General features: G+C 45.7%; 1 protein-coding gene across 1 annotated transcript in view; it reads left to right on the forward strand.

The window, feature by feature from the left end:
- The window catches only part of tbx15 (T-box transcription factor 15), a 107615-nt gene that overhangs the window by 79983 nt on the left and 5456 nt on the right, over window positions 1-22176 (forward strand). Inside the window, exon 7 of the mRNA XM_055644260.1 lies at window positions 16240-16337. Coding sequence (XP_055500235.1) covers window positions 16240-16337 — 98 coding nt within the window. The remainder of the gene's footprint in view (window positions 1-16239; window positions 16338-22176) is intronic.

Here is a 22176-nt window from a genome sequence, read left to right on the forward strand (position 1 = left end):
TCTAATCTATCCGCCTCTGAACTTTCAATACTCCGCTCACTGAAGACTAACAGCCCTGTCCCACGGTACGAGTTCATTCCAAGAGCTCTCCCGAGTTTAAAAAAAAATCAAACTCGTAAGCACGGAGAATGAACGTAGCGGGTACGTCGTAGCTCAGGGACATCTCTTAGTGGCTCATAACACTAACGTCAGGTACTCGGGAAGACTCGCTAGTGGCAGGTAAGCACGGGAAGACTCGTGAAGATTTTTCAACATGTTGAAAACTGTCCACGAGAGCCCCGAGTATCAACGAGTGGCCATTATCGTAAATCTCCGAGTTCGAGTCAGGGCAAACACGGGAGAGCTCTTGGAATGAACACATACCGTGGGACAGGGCCATAATACCAGCAATGTCATAGATCCTGAGGCCAAGGGTGATGCTGCTGCTACTTGGCAACCTATTGTGCAGAGACTCAGGGCCGGAAAACCAGAGGGGACATGACCCCCCCATGTTTTGAGAGGTGGGGGACATCTCCCCCAAGTTTCTGTAATCCCAATTTTAAAATCTCCGCTTTTAGCGCTGGATTGAGCCTCCGAAGCCTCGCACGTGTACGTGAGTGGGCGCATGCGCGCGTGGCCACCAAAAAATTGTGTCCCCCGTCCCCTCCATGTTTTGATAGCGAGTTCCGCTCTTCCAGAGACTGAACAACAGATCTTTGTCACTGCCTCATTTCTCCACCTCAACTGTGATCCTGTTACTTCTGGTCATTGTCTCGCACATGATCCAATCACTTAGGTTAATTATTCTCATGTGTTTCATGCTATCAGATCAAATATACCAAACATAAATACAATCAAGTTGAATGTGGGTACCACAGGTAGAGCAACTGGGAAGAAACTGAGTGCAGAATACAGTTCTCACCATTGTTGTGCATCAGTTCTAGAGACAGGTCGATGTGTACAATGGGGTACAAGTGAATCTTAGTTTATGGATGGACCCAAGACTGCAAGAAATAGCCAATAGTTGTGCATGTAGCCCAGTGTATCACACAGAACAGACTCCCCACCATTGACACCATCCACACTTCTCGCTGCCTCAGAAAAGCAGCCAACATAATGAAAGGCTTATGGTCTTTCCTTCTCCCAGCTCCCGTCCGGCAGAAGACACAGAAGCTTGACTGTGCGCACCACCTGACTCAGGAATAGCTCCTTCGCTGTTATCTTCTGAATGGTGCAGAGTATTGTCTCCAGGGTCTCCCTCCACGTCAGATTGTCATCTCCCAGACAGTCAGTGACCTTGCATCACCTGGAGATGTTTCCTTCCCACCTTCCATTCTCATTGTCCTCTGAGCTCGGACACCTCACCTTGATCCGCTCCTTCAGATCTATAGACATGTCTGCAGCATTGATTCAGCTTTTGTGTCTTCCAGGAAGATAAGATACAAAAGTTAATGAATTTTGCAGATAGTGAAGATGGTTGTGAACGGTTGCAGCAGGATCTGGATCGATTGGCCAGGTGGGCGGAGGAATGGTTGATGGAATTTAATACGGAGAAGTTTGGGACGTCAAACAGGGCAGGACCTACACAGTGAATGGTAGGCCTCTGGGTAGTGTTGTAGAGCAGAGGGATCTAGGAGTACAGGTGCATGGTTCCTTGAAGGTCGAGCCACAGGTAGATAAGGTGGTCATAAAGGCTTTTGGCACTTTGGCCTTCATCAGTCATTGAGTATTGAGTATAGAAGTTGGAAGGGCATGTTGGAGTTGTATAAGATGTTGGTGAGACCGCATTTGGAATATTGTGTTCAGTTCTGGGCACCATGTTATAGGAAAGATATTGTCAAGCTTGAAAGGGTTCAGAAAATGTATTTCGAGTGTTTTGTAGCTTTTTATTGGTATGACTGAATGGCAGATCAAATTCCTCGTATGTTACATAGAAAACAGGTGCAGGAGGAGGCCATTCGGCCCTTCAAGCCAACAAAACATACTTGGCTAATAAAGTATGATTATGATTATGTAAAGATTTACGAGGATGTTGCCAGGACTAGAGGGTGTGAGCTATAGGGAGAGGTTGAGTAGGCTGGGTCTCTATTCCATGGAGCACAGGGGGATAAGGGGTGATCTTATAGAGAGATATACAAAATCATGAGATGAATAGATCGGGTAGATGCACAGAGGCTTTTACTCAGAGTAGGGGGAATGAGGACCAGGGAACATAGGTTTAAGGTGAAGGGAAAAGATTTAATAGGGATCTGAGGGGTAACTTTTTCACACAAAGAGTGGTGGGTGTATGGAATAAGCTGCCAGAGGAGGTAGTTGAGGCTGGGACTATTCCATCATTTAAGAAACAGTTAGACAGGTACATGGATTGGACAGGTTTGGAGGGATATGGACCAAGCCAGGCTATTGTTGGCAGGTGTGGGCAAGTTGGGCCGAAGGGCCTGTTTCCACACTGTATCACTCTATGACTCCATGACTATAATAGTTCCCTCCTTGACTCTACTCTCCCCTCTCATTCAGTCTCACCCCACCTTTATCCACAACTCTGATGCCCTATAGCATTTACCAGTTTTTGAATCTGCCTGACTCATCTCACTATGGTCATCTAATCCATCTACACCACACATGGAGAACCTGAAGATCCTTTGATACCTTTTTGAACAGAAATCCAAGCTGTCCGCATTCGCCATCACTGCCTTTTATTTGTGGGCTCAACTCTTTATCATTCATTTAGTTTACCGAGGTACAGTGAACAGCTTTTTGTTTACGTACGATCCAGACAAGACAATTAAACCGTCCACAGTGCACAGATGAAGGGTACAACATTTAGTGTAAGATAAAATCCGATTAAAGATAGTTACATAGAAACATAGAAACATAGGAATTAGGTGCAGGAGTAGGCCATTCGGCCCTTCGAGCCTGCACCGCCATTCAATATGATCATAGCTGTCATCCAACTCAGTATCCCGTACCAGCCTTCTCACCATATCCCCTTAGCCACAAGGGCCACATCTAACTCCCTCTTAAATATAGCCAATGAACTGGCCTCAACTACCCTCTGTGGCAGAGAGTTCCAGAGATTCACCACTCTCTGCGTGAAAAAAAAGTTCTTCTCATCTCGGTTTTAACGGATTTCCCCTTTATCCTTAAGCTGTGACCCCTTGTCCTGGACTTCCCTAACATCGGGAACAATCTTCCTGCATCTAGCCTGTCCAACCCCTTAAGAATTTTGTAAGTTTCTATACGATCCCCTCTCAATCTTCTAAATTCTAGAGAGAAGATTGAGAGGGGATCTTATAGAAACTTACAAAATTCTTAAGGGGTTCTAAGATCTCCGATGAGAGGACTGTTCAGTTGCCTGATAACAGCTTGGGAAAAAAAGTGTTCCTCAATCTGGAGGTGTGCAGTTTCAAACTTGTGTACCGCTTGCCTGATGGGAGAGGGAAACAGAAGGAATGACTGGGGTGAGACTGGTCCTCGATTATGCTGGTGGCCTTGCCAAGGCATCGTGTGGAGGGGGTCAATGGAAGGGAGTTTGGTTTGTGTGATGGTCTGGGCTACATTCACAATTCAGTGTAATTTCTTGTAATCCTGATTGAAGCTGTTCCCAAATCAGACTGTGATGCATTCTGATAAAACACTTTCTTCGCTGCATCTGTGGAGGTTTGGAATTTTCTCTTCTGGAGTTATAGAGGCTCACAACATGAAAACAGTCTCTTCAGCCCAACTTGCCCATGCTGACCAAGATGCTGCATCTACACATGTCCCACTCATTTGTGTTTGCCCCATATCTTCAGGGAACGGGGGTTCCCCTCCCCTACTATAGATGAGGCTCGCACCAGGGTCTCTTCCATACCCCGTAACACTGCTCTCTCCCTGGGCACTTTCCCTTGCAACTGCACGAAGTGCTCCACCTTTCGCTTTACCTCCCCCCTCGACTCCATTCAAGGACCCAAGCAGTTGTTCCAGGTGCGACAGAGGTTCAAAACCTGCATTTCCTCCAACCTCATCTATTGCATCCGCTGCTCTAGACGTCAGCGTAGGCTTGGCGATCATTTTGCCGAACACCTCCACTCGGTCCGCATTAACCAACCTGATCTCCCGGTGGCTAAGCACTTCAACTCCCCCTCCCATTCTGAATCCGACCTCTCTGTCCTGGGCCTCCTCCATGGCCAAAGTGAGCACCACCAGAAATTGGAGGAACAGCACCTCATATTCCGCTTGGGCAGTCTGCACCCTAGTGGCATAAACATTGACTTCTCCAATTTCCGGTAGCCCTTGTTGTCTCCTCCCCTTTGCAGCTCTCCCTCAGCCCTCGGGCTCCTCCTCTTCCTTTTCCCTTTTTCCTTTACTCTCCCCATTACCCCCCCCCCCCCCCCCCCCCCCCACCCCCCCCCTCCCCCCCCCCCTCCCCCCCCCCCCCCCCCCCCCCCCCCCCCCCCCCCCCCCCCCCCCCCCCCCCCCCCCCCCCCCCCCCCCCCCCCCCCCCCCCCCCACCCCCCCCCCCCCCCCCCCCCCCCCCACCCTACATCAGTCTGAAGAAGGGTTTCGGCCCAAAATGTTGCCTATTTCCTTCGCTCCTTAGATGCTGCTGCACGCACTGAGTTTCTCCAGCATTTTTGTCTTCCCTCTAAACCTTTCCTTTCCATGTACCCGTTCAAATATATCTTTCAAATATTGTTCTGGTAACTGCCTGAACTATCTCCTCTGGCAATAGACAAAAAAAGCTGGAGTAACTCAGCGAGACAGGCAGCATCTCTGGAGAGAAGGAGAAGGGTCTCCACCTGAAACGTCACCCATTCCTTCTCTCCAGAGATGCTGTATGTCCAGCTGAGTTACTCCAGCCTTTTGTGTCTATCTTTAGTTTAAACCAAGATCTGCAGTTCCTTCCAGCACATACATCCTCGGGCAGCTCTAACACTGCCCACTTCCCCAAAGGGAACATAATGGGACCAGGCTCTGTAGTCTTTTGTAAAGCATGTGGAATATTCCTAGTTTTACCTTGAACCCCTCTTTTCTCCAGCACATTGTTGCCGTTCCGATGAAAAGTCATCAACCTGAAATCCGATTTGCGTTTCCTTTTTCACAGATGCTGCCTGACCTGTTGAGTATTTTGACATTTATGTTTTTTTTTAAAATCTCACAATGATTGAACTGTGAAAGTGTGTTTTTATTTCCAGGCAGTAATTTTGATTTTTTATGACTGCCGTTATGTAGTTCCCATCTTTTATGCATTAATAGAATTTTGAAAAGTTGCTCGACCAAACTAGTTCTTAGTTACAAAATATAAGGCCAGATGTACTGTGAGATTATAAATATAGGTGAAAATTGTACGGGCAGTCTTAAAAGAAACGCTTGCCACAATTTTTAATGATTTTATGAATTAAAAAATGACCTATGCTGTCATAATAGATTGTGATAAGCCTGTTTCAAATCTGCACTTTAGAGATGGATTTTAATATGTTGAAAGCTATTTGAAATAACCAATACCGACTGAACCAGAATGTTTTGCCAGTCATAAAGACATCAGAAGGAATGATTTAACTGCTTCATATCTCAGAATATTTAGTAATTGATAGGTACAGTATATTTCTGCGACACAAGCTGGTATTAATCTAGTAGCAATCAGATGATTCGTTATACCTGATGGTATTTCACAATGCAGATTACCACATGTTCACATAGTTTTATACAAAGGAACATTTCTCTTGACACAGAAGATATTAAAACAAAAACTGTTCTTTTCCTGTCACCGTGTGGAACTCTGGGCTATGCAGCTGTTTGGAACATAAGCCATGGAGCCATATGGCAGAGGACCAGGCCCTTTGGCCCTGCTCTGCCGACCTAGATGCCCCATCCATGCCAGTCCCATTTTCCATGCTTGGTCCTTATCCCTATAAACCTGTCCTACCCGTGAACCTGTCCAAATATTTTTTCAATGTTATTATTGAACCTTCCTCAACTACCTCCTCTGGAAGTTCGTTCAATATGCCCACCAGCCTCTAACTGAAAAGGTTGCTCCTCAGGTTGCAATATATCTTTCCCCTCTCACCATAAACCTGGATTCTCTAGTTGCTGATTCCCCTACCCTGGGAAAAAGACAATGGATGTATCCTATCTATTCCCCTCATGGTTTTATACACCTCTATTGGATCACTTGTCATCTTCCTGCGCTCCAAGGAATATAGTCCTAGCCTGCCCCACATCTCCCTATAGCTCAAGGCCAGAGTAATACTAGCTGCAACAACTACTCTCTCTGGCAGCTCGTTCCATATCCCCTCCCTCCAGTGTTCAACACTACCCACTGGTTTGGGTGAGTCAGGAGTTGTGGGTCCACACTCAGATGTTGAAGGAATATTTGGAGTGAAAGAATGGGCACAACAGCACCATTCACTGCATAACAGCACCAGAGATCCAGTGTTCGACCGTGACCATTCTTCCTGTGACCACATGGATTTCCTCCCACATCCCATTGATGTGTGAGATTTGTAGGTTTGTTGGCCTCAAAAATGTCCCCGTGTGTGGGATAGCACGGAACTAGTGTGTATGGGTGATCGATGGTCAGCATGGACTCAGTGGGCCGAAGGGCCTGATTTCATGCTGCATATCTAAAACTAAAGCTAATACAAAGTCACCAGAGCCACTCTGACAAACTACTAGGCCCAAAAGCAGTCCAGTTAATAATCAAATTCCCTTGCCTTTTCTTCATGGTCCTACAGTTCTTTTCAATTAATTTTGCACTACAGTCTCTTAAAGATGCAGAGAAATGTGAGGTGTTGCATTTTGGAAGCACTAACATGGGCAGAACCTACACAGTGAAGGGTAGGCTCTGGGGAGTGTTGTACAGCAGAGGGATCTAGGAGTACAGGTGCATGGTTCCTTGAATGTCGTATCTCAGGTGGATAGGGCGGTCAAAAGGGTTTTTGGCATATTGATGTTCTTCAGTCAGAGCATTGAGTATAGAAGTTGGGAGGTCATGTTACAGTTGTATAAGATGCTGGTGAGGCTGCATTTAGAGTGTTGTGTTCAGTTTTGGGCACCATGTTATAGGAAATATGTTGTCAAGCTGGAAAGGGTACAGAGAAGATTTACAAGGATGTTAGCAGGACACCCTCGAGGGTGTAAGCTATAGAGAGAGGTTGAACAGGCTATGAATCTATTCCTTGAAGCGCTGGAGGATGAGGGGATGGTCTTATAGAGGTGTACAAAATCATTAGCATTCATAGCAAAAGGATTTGAGTACAGGAGCAGGGAGGTTCTACTGCAGTTGTACAGGTTCTTGGTGAGACCACACCTGGAGTATTGCGTACAGTTTTGGTCTCCTAATCTGAGGAAAGACATTCTTGCCATAGAGGGAGTACAGAGAAGGTTCACGAGACTGATTCCTGGGATGTCAGGACTTTCATATGAAGAAAGACTGGATAGACTCGGCTTGTACTCGCTAGAATTTAGAAGATTGAGGGGGGATCTTATAGAAACTTACAAAATTCTTAAGAGGTTGGACAGGCTTGATGCAGGAAGATTGTTCCCCATGTTGGGGAAGTCCAGAACAAGTGGTCACAGTTTAAGGATAAGGGGGAAATCTTTTAGGACCGAGATGAGGAAAACCTTTTTCACACAGAGTGGTGAATCTCTGGAATTCTCTGCCCCCGCAGAAGGTAGTTGAGGCCAGTTCATTGGCTATATTTAAGAGGGAGTTAGATGTGGCCCTTGTGGCTAAAGGGATCAGGGGGTATGGAGAGAAGGCAGGAACAGGATACTGAGTTGGATGATCAGCCATGATCATATTGAATGGTGGTGCAGGCTCGAAGAGCCGAATGGCCTATTCCTGCACCAATTTTCTATGTTTCTATGAGGGGAATAGATCGGGTAGATGCACAGAGTCTCATGCCCAGAGTAGGTGAATGGGGAACCAGAGTTTCAGGTGAGCGGGGAAAGAAACTGAGCAGTAACCTTTTCATGCAAAATGTGGTAGGTGTATGGAACGAGCTGCCGGAGGAGGTAGATGAGGCAGGTACTATTGCCACGGTTAAGAAACATTTAGACAGGTACAAGGATAGGAAGAGTTTAGAGGGATATGGACCAAATGCAGGCATGTGGAACTATAGATGGGACAAGATTGGTTTGTGTGGTCAAGTTGGGCTGAAGGGCCTGTTTCAATGCTGTATGACTGTTTAAAAAATGTCATTTCATAAATTGGGTCACGCCATTTAATAAGCGGTGGTGTTTTGTGAACTGTTTAGTCTGAATAATTGAGCCTTGTCCACCAACTTTTATTTTCCACTTCGATCTTGGAACATGCATTCTGAGAACGATTTCTCATTAGTAATAATACATTTTATTTGCCACTGGTTGGTCTGTTTGCGGTGCTTTTGATAAACAGTCATTATCCGTTGTGCAGGAAGTTAACTCAATCTCTGCAAATATACTTGCACCAAATAGGATTAAAAAATCTTGGTGAAAAGTAGTGATGAGCAGCTTTTGATGGCAAACCCAAGATAAATATCCAATTGTATTTTTAAATGGTTTGATGTCAATCCTTATCTTTTGGTATTTTAACTATTGTGTTAGTGCGTTCAGCAACATTAGCATTTATAGCACACTAGACTAAGCGGAACCTGTTGGGTACCTGTCACAAGGGAGGCCTGGTCCCACCAATGCAACCCATTCCCCAATGCAATATTCCACCACTCACCCATTCCCCCAACGCAATATTCCACCACTCACCAAGAGCCCCCAACTGTGCAGGTGCGGCTCATTTCCCCTCATTCCCAGCACTCCCTCCCCCTCCTCTTCACCCTCCCTCTTTTTTTCCCTCTCCTCCTCCCCACCCCCAATCCCTCCCTCCCTCCCCTTTCCCCTACCCTCAGTCACTCCACAACTCCTCTGACCCCCTACCCCCTCCTATCCCTCCCCGACTCCCCCCCCAACCCCCCCCCCCCCCCCACTATCCCTCCTGACCTCCCCCACTGCCCTCCTCTCCCTCTATTCCCCGCTCCTACTGCTTCCACTCTCCACCCACTCTCCTCACCTCCCCCACTTTCCCCTTTTCCCTCCCAAACCCTTCCTCTCCCTCAATCCCCCCCACCCTCCCTCCTCACCTCCCCAGGATCTCCTCCTCCCCTCCACCAATTCCTCCCTCCCTCTTCTTTCCCCTACCATCAGTCACCCCCTCCAACCATAAAAAGCAGCATGTGCAGTTCTTTCCTCCCCGGGTCATTCATTGTTAGCTCGTGGCGGGCAAGGTCACCAGAGGTTGCTGTTTAGGTCTCCTAAGTGGGACAGAGGCTTAAGGAATGTAACTACTTTCTCTGGTAGCTTGTTCCATATATCCACCACCGACTGAGCGAAAAGTTACCTCTCAGGTTCCTAATAAATCTTTCCATTCTCACCCTAAATCTGTGTCCGCTGCTTGTTGATACCCCTACCCTGGGTAAAAGACTGTGCATTCACCCGATCAATTCCCTTATTATTTTATACAGCTCTACAAGATCATCTTCCTGCGCTCCAAGGAATAAAGTCCTAGATTGCCCAACCTCTCCCGATAGCTCAGACCCTCGAGTCCAGGCAATATCCTTGTAAATCTCGTCTGGTGTGAAGCAATAATTTTTAAGCAAGAGACAGTGAGATTCACAGATATGCAACTAGTGGAATATGTAAATAGCAGGAAGTGGTGTTTCTGTTTAGGTGGACATTTGCAGTCAAGGAAAGATGCAGCTCATAAAAATATTTGGGAACAGAAGTCTTTCGATAACTTGCTTAAGAAGGAACTGCAGATGCTGGAAAATGGAAGGTACACAAAAATGCTGGAGAAACTCAGCGGGCGCAGCAGCATCTATGGAGCGAAGGAAATAGGCAACGTTTCGGCCCGAAACGTTGCCTATTTCCTTCGCTCCATAGATGCTGCTGCACCCGCTGAGTTTCTCCAGCATTTTTGGGTACCTTCTTTCAATAAGTTTCCTGAATATGTGTGTTTCACTGATTAATTTCATTGCATCAACGTTAAAAGGAAAAAAGTGGGTTTGTAATTGAAAATCAAACTGGATATCCCTTCCCACGCGGTTGCGTTGAATCTAGGTGCCTCTCTCCAGCCCAACCTATCAATCCCAGCTCAACACTCTATGCACAGATAGGACTAATGTACAACATGCACAAAGCAAAGAAAAATGAGAATGCCAGGGTTGGAATAAATGACATTAAAACACACTTGATTAACAAAAAACTCCTCTTGAATCCAAAATATTTGAGGATGGAAACGGAAAGAGAATTGCCTAATATACAGGATGCATGTGGAAGCAATTAAATTGGCAAAATCTTTTTTTTGTTCTTCTGCAACATACGAAACGGTTTACACCATGTAGGAAAAACAGACTTTATTGCAGAAAAAGGAAAACAAACGAACAAAATAGAAGCGAGTATGGAATTCTGAGAACATTATATTGTGTTGATTTTTCTTTGTCAGTGGGACAGGTTGTTCACATTGAACATAGACCATAGAACAGTAATTAAGCAGAACAGGCCTGTGGGCCCACAATGTCTGTGGTGAACATGATGCCAAGACCAACTCGCATTTGTTGACTGGAAATCTACATATTGCACTTTTGGGTTACAAATTGAATGTACATTTGAATTTTAGGATTAGAATTTGAAGTTGCGATCCACAGTTGTAGCTAATTAGGAGAACAGGCGCTCCTTGTGTTCATCTACATCAATCCCGAGTCGTAACTCAATTTAACAAATGAAACACACTCACCAATTGGGAATTCCTTCTTGGGAATCTCGTCAGTTGCAGGTTACCAATTTATGTTGGTGTTAGTCCTTTGGAATCCAGTTGTAGACCTTCGGAGGCAAAACCAGGATGTGAATGTTCTCAGAGTTATGTTCCATTGGCACGCTGAAAGCCAAGACGGAGATCGCTCGTTCATTAAGATGAGTCTCCAACAAGTCTAGAAAGAATATTTATTACTATTTGGGACTTATTTCACCGAGACAGCTTGATCACCGATACCTCCCTGACTCTGTAAGGCAGCAACTCTACCACTGTGCCATTGGGCCACTCAAGTCACTTAACATTGTCAGGATTCTGCTCCCAATCCTTTTAATGAGCTAGATCTTTATTTGGCTGCAGTGCCCTTTCAAACACGCACCAGGCAGACAATACAACTCCCTGCTCACTGAAGTTGGATATGTGGTTGGAATCTTGTTGTGGTTAGCCAGTAATTTCATTTGGAGTGGTGTATGTTCTATCACTTCCAGAGGTTCCTTGCAAGGACGTTATTGTTTCATCTGCTGATTATGGCAAAGGGTTTGTTCAGGAGAGGCAAGGCGGATATTGGTGCATACCGTTGGTATTTTGATGCTGCCAGGGTTGGTGGTGGAGGCAGATATGATAGAGGCATTCAGATAGGTGCATGGATATACATGGCGTGGGGGAATCTGGATCACATGCAGACAGAGGAGGTTAGATTAACATTGCATCATGTTTGGCACGTACACTGTGAGCAGTTGGGCTTATTCCTGTGCTGTACTGTTCTATATGCTTGATTAACATTGTGTTGTGTTTAGTTTGGAGTATTGAAACAAATAGGTCCTTCAACCCACTGAGTCCACACGGACCATCAATCACCCATTGACACCAATTCAATGTTATCCCCCTTTCTCATACACTCCCTACACTCGAGAGACAATTTACAGAGGGAAATTAACCTACAAATCTGCATGTTTATGTGATGTGGGAGAAAACTGGAGCACCCGGAGGAAACCTACGCAGTTACAGGAAGAAGTTGCAAACTCCACAGAGACTCTGGGTCTCTAGTACTGTGAGACAGCAGAACTACCTGCTGCGTCACTGAATGAGTGGGTCTCATTCAATGTGGTGTATTCTTGGATTCTCAACTAAGCCAACAAACATCTTTATCTCTGGTTCCCAGTGGCATTTGAGTGACTGAAACATTGAAAATGTTGTGTTGCTTGTTTTGTGATGGAATGACACACTGGGACCTCTAAAAAGTTCAAACTAAATATCCAATGTTTTAATATTCCAAACATAATGACAAAAGTTTAAAAAATAAAATTTATGAATGGAATGAGTCGGTTAGGCTCTTTAAACATCTTACAGGATGGCGATCCGCCATAAATACCAAGAGCAAGAAACTATATGCGTACTGGCACCTTTTACAAATATAATACTGGAAATTTGCAATCCCCAGATAAGGAAGACGTACAAAGAGTCATAAAGCATGGAAACGGGCCATTCAGCCCACAAATTCATGCATCATCCACCTATTACACAAATCCCCCAGTTGCTAAACACTTTAAATCTCCTTCCCATTCCCACTGATCTTTCTGTCCTCTGTCTCCTCCATTGTCATAGTGAGGTTAGACGCAAATTTGAGGTACTGCATCTCATATTTCATTTGGGCAGCTCACAGCCCAGTGGTATGAATATTGATTTCTCTAACTTCAAGTAACCCCAGTATTCCCTCTCTCTCTATCCCTCCCTCACCCAAGTCGCACCAGCTTCTCGTTATCACCCAACAAACGGCTAACAATGGCCTGTTCCCTTTATCATCGTTACTTTTTATTTCATTCATTGTTCTTTATCTCTCTCCATCATCGTTGAAATCTCTTGTTTCCCTTTTCCGTAACTGGTCTGAAGAAGTGTCTCGACCCAAAACATCACCCATTCCTTCTCTCCCAAGATGCTGCCTGTCCCGCTGAGTTACTCCAGCTTTTCGACGGGTGGTGCCGCGAGCCGGCAGCTGTTCGTCCTTTCCACTTTTTTTTTGTATTTAGGATGTCTAAAAATGTGTTTTAGTGTTGGGGGGGGGGGCAGGAATTGGGGGAAACTTTTTTAGTCATTTACCTCGGTGGAATGCGACTTTTCTCCTAGTTGCATCTCGCCCTCCCTCGCGGCTGAACAGCTTGGATTGTTGTGGCCTCACCCGGAGACGGGTCCAGAGCTTCAGCAGTGGGCGCAGCGTGGTTTTTCCATATATAACCATATAACAATTACATCACGGAGGCAGGCGAGCCCTTGCGGGGGGTCGCCAGAAGAAGTGCTCCGATCGCTGGCCCGTGGACAATGACGTTCTGAAGCCCAGGTCTACGGAGCTTCTAGCCGTAGGCGCGGCGTGGACTTTCTGTCGCGGAGTCTGGGATCCCTTGCTGGGGATCGCTGGAGAAGAGCTCCGACTGTCGGCCTGCGGCCTATAACATCCTGAAGCCGTGGTCTGCGGAGCTTCTAGCCGTGGGCGCGGCGTGGACAGGTTACTGCCGGCCTGCGGCCTATAACATCGTGAAGCCCCGGTCTCCGGTAGGAAGCGGCTGATTCAGGACCTCCAAGCCGCGGCGTGTCCGTCCGTACCGTCTGTCGGAGTTTGGAGCATCCCGGCGAGAGGGCCTGTACATCGGGCCTTCAGTAGCGGCGACTGTGGAGGGTTCATGGCCCCGACCACGGACGAACAAAGGAGGAAGACTGACAAAGTTATTGCCTTCCACCACAGTGAAGAATGTTGATTCCACTGTGGTGGATCTTCATGTTATATTCTATTGTGTAATGTGCTCCTTTGTTTGTATGGCTGCATGGTAAATCAAATACCACTGTACCACAACTGGTGCATGTGGCAATTAATGTGAACTTGAACTTGAACTTTTTGAGTCTCTATTCAGTTTAAACCAGCATCTGCAAACTTCACACACACACACACACATAGCACCCGAGGTCAGGGTTGAACCCGGGTCTCTGGCACTATGAGGCAGCAGCCCCAGAAGCAGTTGGTGTTTATGTGTATTCGATGACTCTAAAGAGGGATATGGGCCAAAAACTCGTGTGGATGGGGCATCTTGGTTGGCATGGGCACGTTGGGCTGAAAATCCTGTTCCCATGCTGTATAAAGCTATGACTCCACCAACTGATGACCATGGTCTCAAAACAAATCTGAAAGTTGTATGTAAATTAGTTTTTTTTATTTTGTGCAATGTGATAATGAGGTTATGTGCAGTTTAATAATTCTGCCAAGTAATGTTTCTTCAGAAAATTTGTCACCCTTGGCAACCAATCATGATGTTTTAAATTGCAGCCTATGTTATACGATTTACTAGGTTGAGATGATGTATGCAGCAGAAACATTGCAATTCAAATACATCACAGAGAGCCACATACAGTAAATAAACCCAACGACAGCTCCATATGGGCTGTGGTGTTTGCACAGGCAACATGCACAGAGTATTGGACAGCAGTGATAGATCACTTCTCTGATTGAATGGAGCTTCAATCAAATGGATTGCCACAGGATTGAAACTACTGTACCTGTTGTACGGGGGCTGGCAAATGTGCGGGACAGCATAGGGAGAACAAAAATGCTTTGAAACTTGGCTGATGCAATGTAAAAATTAGACTGAGGTTGATTAAATACAGATTTGGCTGCAGGTTTGTTGTGTTATCTTTGAAATGACTTTGTGGAAATGCATTTGTAGTTTAGGATTTGTTTCAGGAGAAAAATTACAATCCACATTTGTAAAATCGTGGTTAAGTCCCTCCGTTGCTTGACATCATTTTGCTTCTGTCAGCTGGATTTCACATTGAGGATGTTTCCTTCTTTTTATATGCTGGGTTGTTTGGAATTTGCTCTGCCTCTGTTTAGAAAATTATGGTCAATAAGATGCACTATTTCAGAAAGGGATTACAGCTGTGATATGCCCTGGTGAACTTCAATTGTGTGGTCGGGTACACATAACACAGATGTAACTGAATAATTGGATTACTGGAGGCAATTTATTTTCTTGCCAGTACCAGGAATCCCTAGGTCGTGAAACACATACCCATGTACTAGTGTGTTAGATATGATAGAGTTGCATGGAAATCTGCTTGCTCCACAGGGATAGGCATAGATAGGGCAGACAGTCAGAACCTTTTTTCCCCAGGGTGGAAATGTCAAAGATGCACTTTTTCCTCTGTAACAGTAACGTCACAATGCTGTAACACTATATTCTGCATTCTGGCATTTATCTTGCTTGATTGCACTCATCTTTAGTTTGATCTGATGGATCGCAGGTAATCAAAGCTTTTCACTGTCATTGTACACTTGATCAGTGCTTTTGTTTTCAGGACAAGTACGGGGCAATAGCGAAAAAATGTTAAAAACCAGGTCTTTGAATCTTTAGAATTAAATAGTACAAAATGATTGTTAAATTTAAAAAGAATTGGTGTCAGGCCCTTAAACAGCTTGAAAACAAAATACACAGAGTGCTGGAGTAACTCAGCAGGTTGGGCAGCAGCTCCAGAGTACATGGATAGGTGAGGTTTCGGGTTGGGTCTCTGAGGGAGTTTGAGGAAAACGTCACCTATCCATATTCTCCACAGATGCTGCCTGACCCACTGAGTTACTCCAGCACTCTGTGAAATGTCACCTATCCATGTTCCCCACAGATGCTGCCTGACCCGCTGAGTTACTCCAGCGCTCTGTGAAACATCACCTATCCATGTTCTCCACAGATGCTGCCTGACCCGCTGAGTTACTCCAGCACTCTGTGAAACGTCACCTATCCATGTTCTCCACAGATGCTGCCTGACCCGCTGAGTTACTCCAGCACTCTGTGAAACGTCACCTATCCATGTTCTCCAGAGATGCTGCCTGACCCGCTGAGTTACTCCAGCACTCTGTGAAACGTCACCTAGCCATGTTCTCCACAGATGCTGCCTGACCCATTGAGTTACTCCAGCACTTTTCTTTTATAAACCAACATCTGCGGTTTCTTGTTTACACTTGCATCAGCTTTTAGGGTGACAATCTGCCATGGACACCAAGAGTGAGAACAATATGCATTCCGACATCTTCGTGTTTACAGAAACTGCTTGTGACAATAACAAACCAATACATTTGTACCTATTACCTACCATGTGAAATATCTTCATATAACATAGTGATGCTTATTTAAATAATAGAGAAAGTACATGTATGTAAGAATGGTATATACAAAGACTCATTTCAACTTTGAAACAATTGTGAAGGGATTATAAATGTAAAATTAAGCATTCACAGAAGAAGTTAGAAGAATAATGTATCAGAATAATCGGTTCCATCCAATAAAACAGACCGGTTAGAAGGTTAAGAATGGATTTTATGGGAAATGTTGAAACATAAATCTAACAGGAACAGTGTGAGAAAGAAATGCACCAGCTGGAAACGGGACAGTGTGGAGATTGATGTATGTGTTGAAGCTATACACAGTTATATTTCCTCTTTGCTTTCTTTTGATCAGGACTGGCTTAGAAGCCATCATGGAGACATATGCCTTCTGGAGACCTCCTGTTCGGACGCTCACATTTGAAGATTTTACCAACATGCAAAAACAGCAAGGTAAATGAGCCAGGAAACTTGATCTGACATTTAGTCCTCCTCTCTGTAAGACTATAGAATTTCTAACAGTCATTTTCACTGCTACTCTAACTGTCCCTTAAGATGATTCCTGTTAGATTATGTATCCAGTTCCTTCTCTGGAATACTCCAACCTGCATGTGTCATTATTCATTCCTTGCACTCTTCCACCAGTGCCAGCTGGATTTCCTGGTTACTAATCATTTTAACTCCCCTTCTTTTTCCATCACTGACCTGCCTGTCCTGGGTCTCCTCAATTGTCAGAGTGAGGCCACATACAAATTGGAGGTTACAAATAGCACCTCACATTCTGCCTGGGCAGCTTACAACCCAATTGCATGAAGCCAAGAAACTGCAGATACAGGAATCAGGCGTCGAAGATAAACTCAGCGGGCCAGGCAGCATTTCTGGAGGTCATGGATGGGTGACGTTTTGGGTCGGGATCCTTCTTCAGACTGGTCTCTGGCCAGACTGAAGAAGGGTCTTGACTCGAAACAGCACCCATTCCTTCTCTCCAGAGATGCTGCCTGTCCCGCTGAGTTAGATTTAGCTCTTGGGGCTAAATGAATCAAGGGATATGGGGATAAAGCAGGAACAGGGTACTGATTTTAGATGATCAGCCATGATCATATTGAATGGCGGTGCTGGCTCGAAGGGCCGAATGGCCTCCTCCAGCACCTATTTTTTTGTATGTTACTCCAGCTTTTTGTGTCTACATTCTGTGTAAACCAGCATCTGCAGTTCCTTCTTACACTTCACAAATTAATAAACTGAAATCCCAGTTTGAATGATTAAAAAGATACAGCATGGAAACAGGCCCTTTGGCTCAAGTCCACGTCGATCACCTATTCACACTAGCTCTATATTATCCCATTTTCTCATCCACTCCCTACACACAAGGGGCAATTTATGGAGGACGATTAACCTGCAAACCTGCACCTGGACGAAACATATACGGTGATCGGAGGAACGTGCAGACTGTGCATGGACACCACCCGTGGTCAGGATCGAACTTGGGTATATGGCGTTGTGAGGCAGCAGCTCTACCTGCTGCTCCACTGTGCCATCCTTCCTTGATAGATTTTAATGATGTTGGTGCCTGATAGAAACATAGAAACATAGAAAATAGGTGCAGGAGTAGGCCATTCGGTCCTTCGAGCCTGCACCGCCATTCAATATGATCATGGCTGATCATCCAACTCGGTATCCCATCCCTGCCTTCTCTCCATACCCCCTGATCCCTTTAGCCACAAGGGCCACATCTAACTCCTTAAATGTAGCCAATGACCTGGCCTCAACTACCTTCTGTGGCAGAGAATTCCACAGATTCACCACTCTCTGTGTGAAAAATGTTTTTCTCATCTCGGTCCTAAAAGATTTCCCCCTTATTCTTAAACTGTGATCCCTTGTTCTGGACTTCCCCAACATCGGGAACAATCTTCCTGCATCTAGCCTGTCCAACCCCTTAAGGGTTGAAATCTACACATAGGCACCAAACATCTTCCAGATGTAATTGGATGGCTGGTACTGCACCGGCCTATTAGAAAATACATTGGTATATTCATTTTATTTGAAATAGAGATATTTTTACCATTCTACCTTGAAACTGTTTCAAGGTTTTTGGGTGAAACAGCTGGTGGAGATGCTGCCTCACAGCGTCAGAAACACGGGTGTGAACTGTCTGTGTGGAGTTTTCATGTTTTTCCTGTGACTGCGGGGGTTTTGTCCAGGCGCTCCAGTTTACGCCCACATCTCAAAGATGTGCGTGCGGGTTTGTCAATCAATTGGCCTGGTGTGTAGGGTGTGGATGAGAAAGTGTGAAACATAGAACGAGGGTGATGGATGGTGTAGACTCAGAAGGGCCTGTCTCCATGTTGTATGACTAAACAAACGGAACTATTTATCCCAGTCTGCTCATGCAGATCTCTCAGGCTGAGGGAGAATATGTAAATCTGCTTTGAGACCTGGTTGAGGATATTCTTCACCTGTTTCTCTTTTCTCCGGAAAAGTACATCTTTCTGAAAACCACCATTGATTCCGACACTTAAAACTCACCACATGAGAAACAATGGTGGATAAATCTCTCACTTCCTCTTCTGGGGGGCTAAGCATTGATAATATTTTCTATACCATATTTATTTGCTAACATATTAGATTGCACAAGGCCTGTTTATGGTGAAGAGTCCAAAACAATTTTATTTCCCCAATTTCATAAAATTGATACAATATGGAAATTGTAGGCAAATTCAATTCTATTAATAATGGTCTATGCTGTCCTTTGGCCTAATTGGCACAGAATCTAGCTTTTGCTTTCATCCTGTCTAAAACCAATTGAGGGTTCTTGTATGAGCCAATTTCATGCAGCCCAGAGCAAAGCATGGAGCAGGTTCGCCTCACACTTCCCATTGTTTCCAATTGGAGACACATTCTATACATGTAATAAATCCTTGTTGCTCAAGACAGTCCTTTATGATGTCATAGCAAAAGATCATTGGGAGAATATTGTACCAATGCCAAAAGTTGAGTCAAATGCAGTGTTCTTCTCAACCAAGGATTGGAATGAATCCAAGGTTGGCAGATTGATTTATTTTCGTTTTTTGATTGATCCCACATAGTTACTATATTCTGTTAGATGCTGTATTTTATTAACAATCCATAATATTTGGTCTGGCAAACAGTGTTCTGTCTTTCCTCAGTCTGGTCTCCCAGGACAGACCTTGGGTTCACAGCACAAAGCTGCATTCTGAAATCATCACCGTTACTATATTAATTCATAATGTTTCTGAGAGATGATACAGGGAAGAAAATGTCATTGCTCTCAGCCTGAAAATTAGGCATAGTATAGAAGACATAGTGTTTTCATCAGACTATAGGGTAATGAGTTTCGCATCTACTCCCTGACTATCTGACAAACCAGCATCCATCTTCTGAATGTTTGGTCATATAAACATACAACACAGCCCCTTTGCCCCACAATGTTCACACTGAGCATTATGCCAGGTGAAACAAATCTCCTCTTCCTGCACACAGATCTATATCTCTCCATTCCCTGCATATCCATGTGCTTGTCTAAAGGCCTCCTAAAAGTCACTATTGCATCTGCCTCGAAGGTACACAAAATTGCTGGAGAAACTCAGCGGGGGTGCAGCAGCATCTATGGAGCGAAGAAAATAGGCGACGTTTCGGGCCGAAACCCTTCTTCATGATGGGGGGTGGGGGGGGAGAAGGAGGAGCCCGAGGGCGGGCGGATGGGAGGGTGGGAGGAGACAGCTAGAGGGTTAAGGAAGGGGAGGAGACAGCAAGGGCTAGCAAAATTGGGAGAATTCAATGCTAATGCCATCCGGACGCAAGGTCCCCAGGCGGAATATGAGGTGCTGTTCCTCCAATTTCCGCTGTTGCTCACTCTGGCAATGGAGGAGACCCAGGACGGAGAGGTCGGATTGGGAATGGGACGGGGAGTTGAAGTGCTGAGCCACCGGGAGGTCAGGTTGGTTATTGCGGACTGAGCGGAGGTGTTCGGCGAAACGATCGCCCAACCTACGCTTAGTCTCCCCGATAAATTGCATCTGCCTCCACCACCACTAGCAGTACATTCAAATCACCTACCACCCTGTGTTTCAAAAAAACCTGCCCCACACATCTCCTTTATACTTTGCCCCTTCTAGTTTTCTATATGTCCACCTTGGGGGGGAGGGGGGGGATGGTGGGGGGGTTGGGGGGGAGGGGGGGGGGGGGGGGGGGGGGGGGGGGTAGGGGGGGGGTGGGGGGGGGGGGGGGGGGTTGTTGTGGATGGTCCTGACTGTCTACCCATCCTCGATAAGGATCCAACCCAAAACGTCACCTATCCATGTTCTCCAGAGATGCCTCACCCATTCAATGCCTGACCTGTTCAATGTCTGACCAGTTCAGTTATCCCAGCATGATGTCCTTTTTTAACCCCATCTATTGCCTGTAAATTTCTTGCTTTTGGTTGTATAAATAATGACCTACTTTTCTTCCCAACCTATTGGCAGACTGTTCAGTCTAATAGTTTATTTTTTATTGAGACACAAGGAACACTGCACAACCTGGAACCTTGAGTATAACACAAAGTGGTGGAGTCACTCAGCGGATCAGACAGCATCTGTGGAGACATGGATAGGCAATGTTTTGAGTCAGGACCCTTCTTCAAGCAGAAGGATGAGCGGTGCTCACTCTATTGTTCAGCTGAAGAGAGACTGAGATGCAGATATCAGGATCCAGCATTTAAAGGGAAATTAATTTCTAAAAATCAAGTAGACATACATGGAAAGGAAATATTTACAGGTATGGGGGGGCAGGTGGGACCAGTGTAGATTTGGCATCATGGCTGGCATGGACATGTTGGGCTAAAGAGCATGTTTCTATGCTGTAATACTCTATGCTGGGTGGATAGAGTATGGAAACAGGCCCTTCAGCCCCACTCACCCATGCTGACTAAGATGTCCCATCTACATGTCCCAGCTGCCTACATTTGGCCAGGTCCCTTCCCGATGTTGGGGGAGTCCAGAACCAGGGGTCACAGTTTAAGAATAAGGAGTAAGCCATTTGGAACAGAGATGAGGAAACACTTTTTCTCACAGAGACTGGCGAGTCTGTGGAATTCTCTGCCTCAGAGGGCGGTGGAGGCAGGTTCTCTGGATGCTTTCAAGAGAGAGCTAGATAGGGCTCTTAAAAATGCGGAGTCAGGGGATATGGGGAGAAGGCAGGAACGGGATACTGATTGGGGATGATCAGCCATGATCACATTGAATGGCGGTGCTGGCTCGAAGGACCGAATGGCCTACTCCTGCACCTATTGTCTATTGTCTATTCTCTAAACCTTGGCGTGATCTTTGATTCCACCCTCTCCCTTGAGCCTCACATCCGCCATGTCATTAAACCTCCTTCTTTCATCTCCGCAACATCGCCAAAATCAGATCCTCTCTCACACCTCCCGCTGCTGAAAGACTCATCCATGCCTTCATCTCCTCCCGACTGGACTACTGCAACTCACTTCTCCTTGGCATCTGCTCCACCTACATCAACCGACTCCAACTGGTCCAGAACGCAGCCGCCCGACTCATCACCCACACCAAATCCTGGCATCACATCACTCCAGTCCTCAAACAACTTCACTGGCTTCCCATCTCCCACCGGATCACCTACAAAATCCTGATCCTCACCTACAAAGCCCTCCACCATCTGGCCTCCCCATATCTCACTGACCTCCTCTCCTACCAACCCTCACGGTCCCTCAGATCCACATCAGCCGGTCTCCTCTCCATCCACAAGTCCAACCTCCACAGTTTTGGGGACAGAGCCTTCTCCAGGGCCGCTCCCAGGCTCTGGAACTCCCTCCCCCAACTGATCCGCAATTCCGTGTCCCTCACCATCTTCCAGTCCCGCCTCAAGACCCATCTCTTCACCTCTGCCTATCCTTAGCCCCACGTCCCCCTCCCTTTTCATCTGTGCTTGAATCGCCTCATATTGTGTTTTGAATTGAATTCTGTCTTTAATTTGTGCACTAGTCATGTCTCTACTATTTATTTCATTCCGCTTACATGTTTTTCCTCTACTTGCTAAATTTTTGTAAGGTGTCCTTGAGACTCTTGAAAGGCGCCCATAAATAAAATGTATTATTATTAAACATTTCCCGTCCATGCACCTGTCCAAATACCTTTTAAATGCTGTTATAGTACCAGCCTCAACTACCTCCTCTGGCAGCTTGTTCCGTATACCACGTGTGTGAAAACGTTCCCCTTTAGGTTCTTATTAAATCTTGCCCCTTTCACCTTAAAAACGTTTGTGCTCTTGCTGTTGA

This window comes from Leucoraja erinacea, chromosome 13, assembly GCF_028641065.1.
Source record: "Leucoraja erinacea ecotype New England chromosome 13, Leri_hhj_1, whole genome shotgun sequence".
In the NCBI taxonomy this organism is placed as follows: Eukaryota; Metazoa; Chordata; class Chondrichthyes; order Rajiformes; family Rajidae; genus Leucoraja; species Leucoraja erinaceus.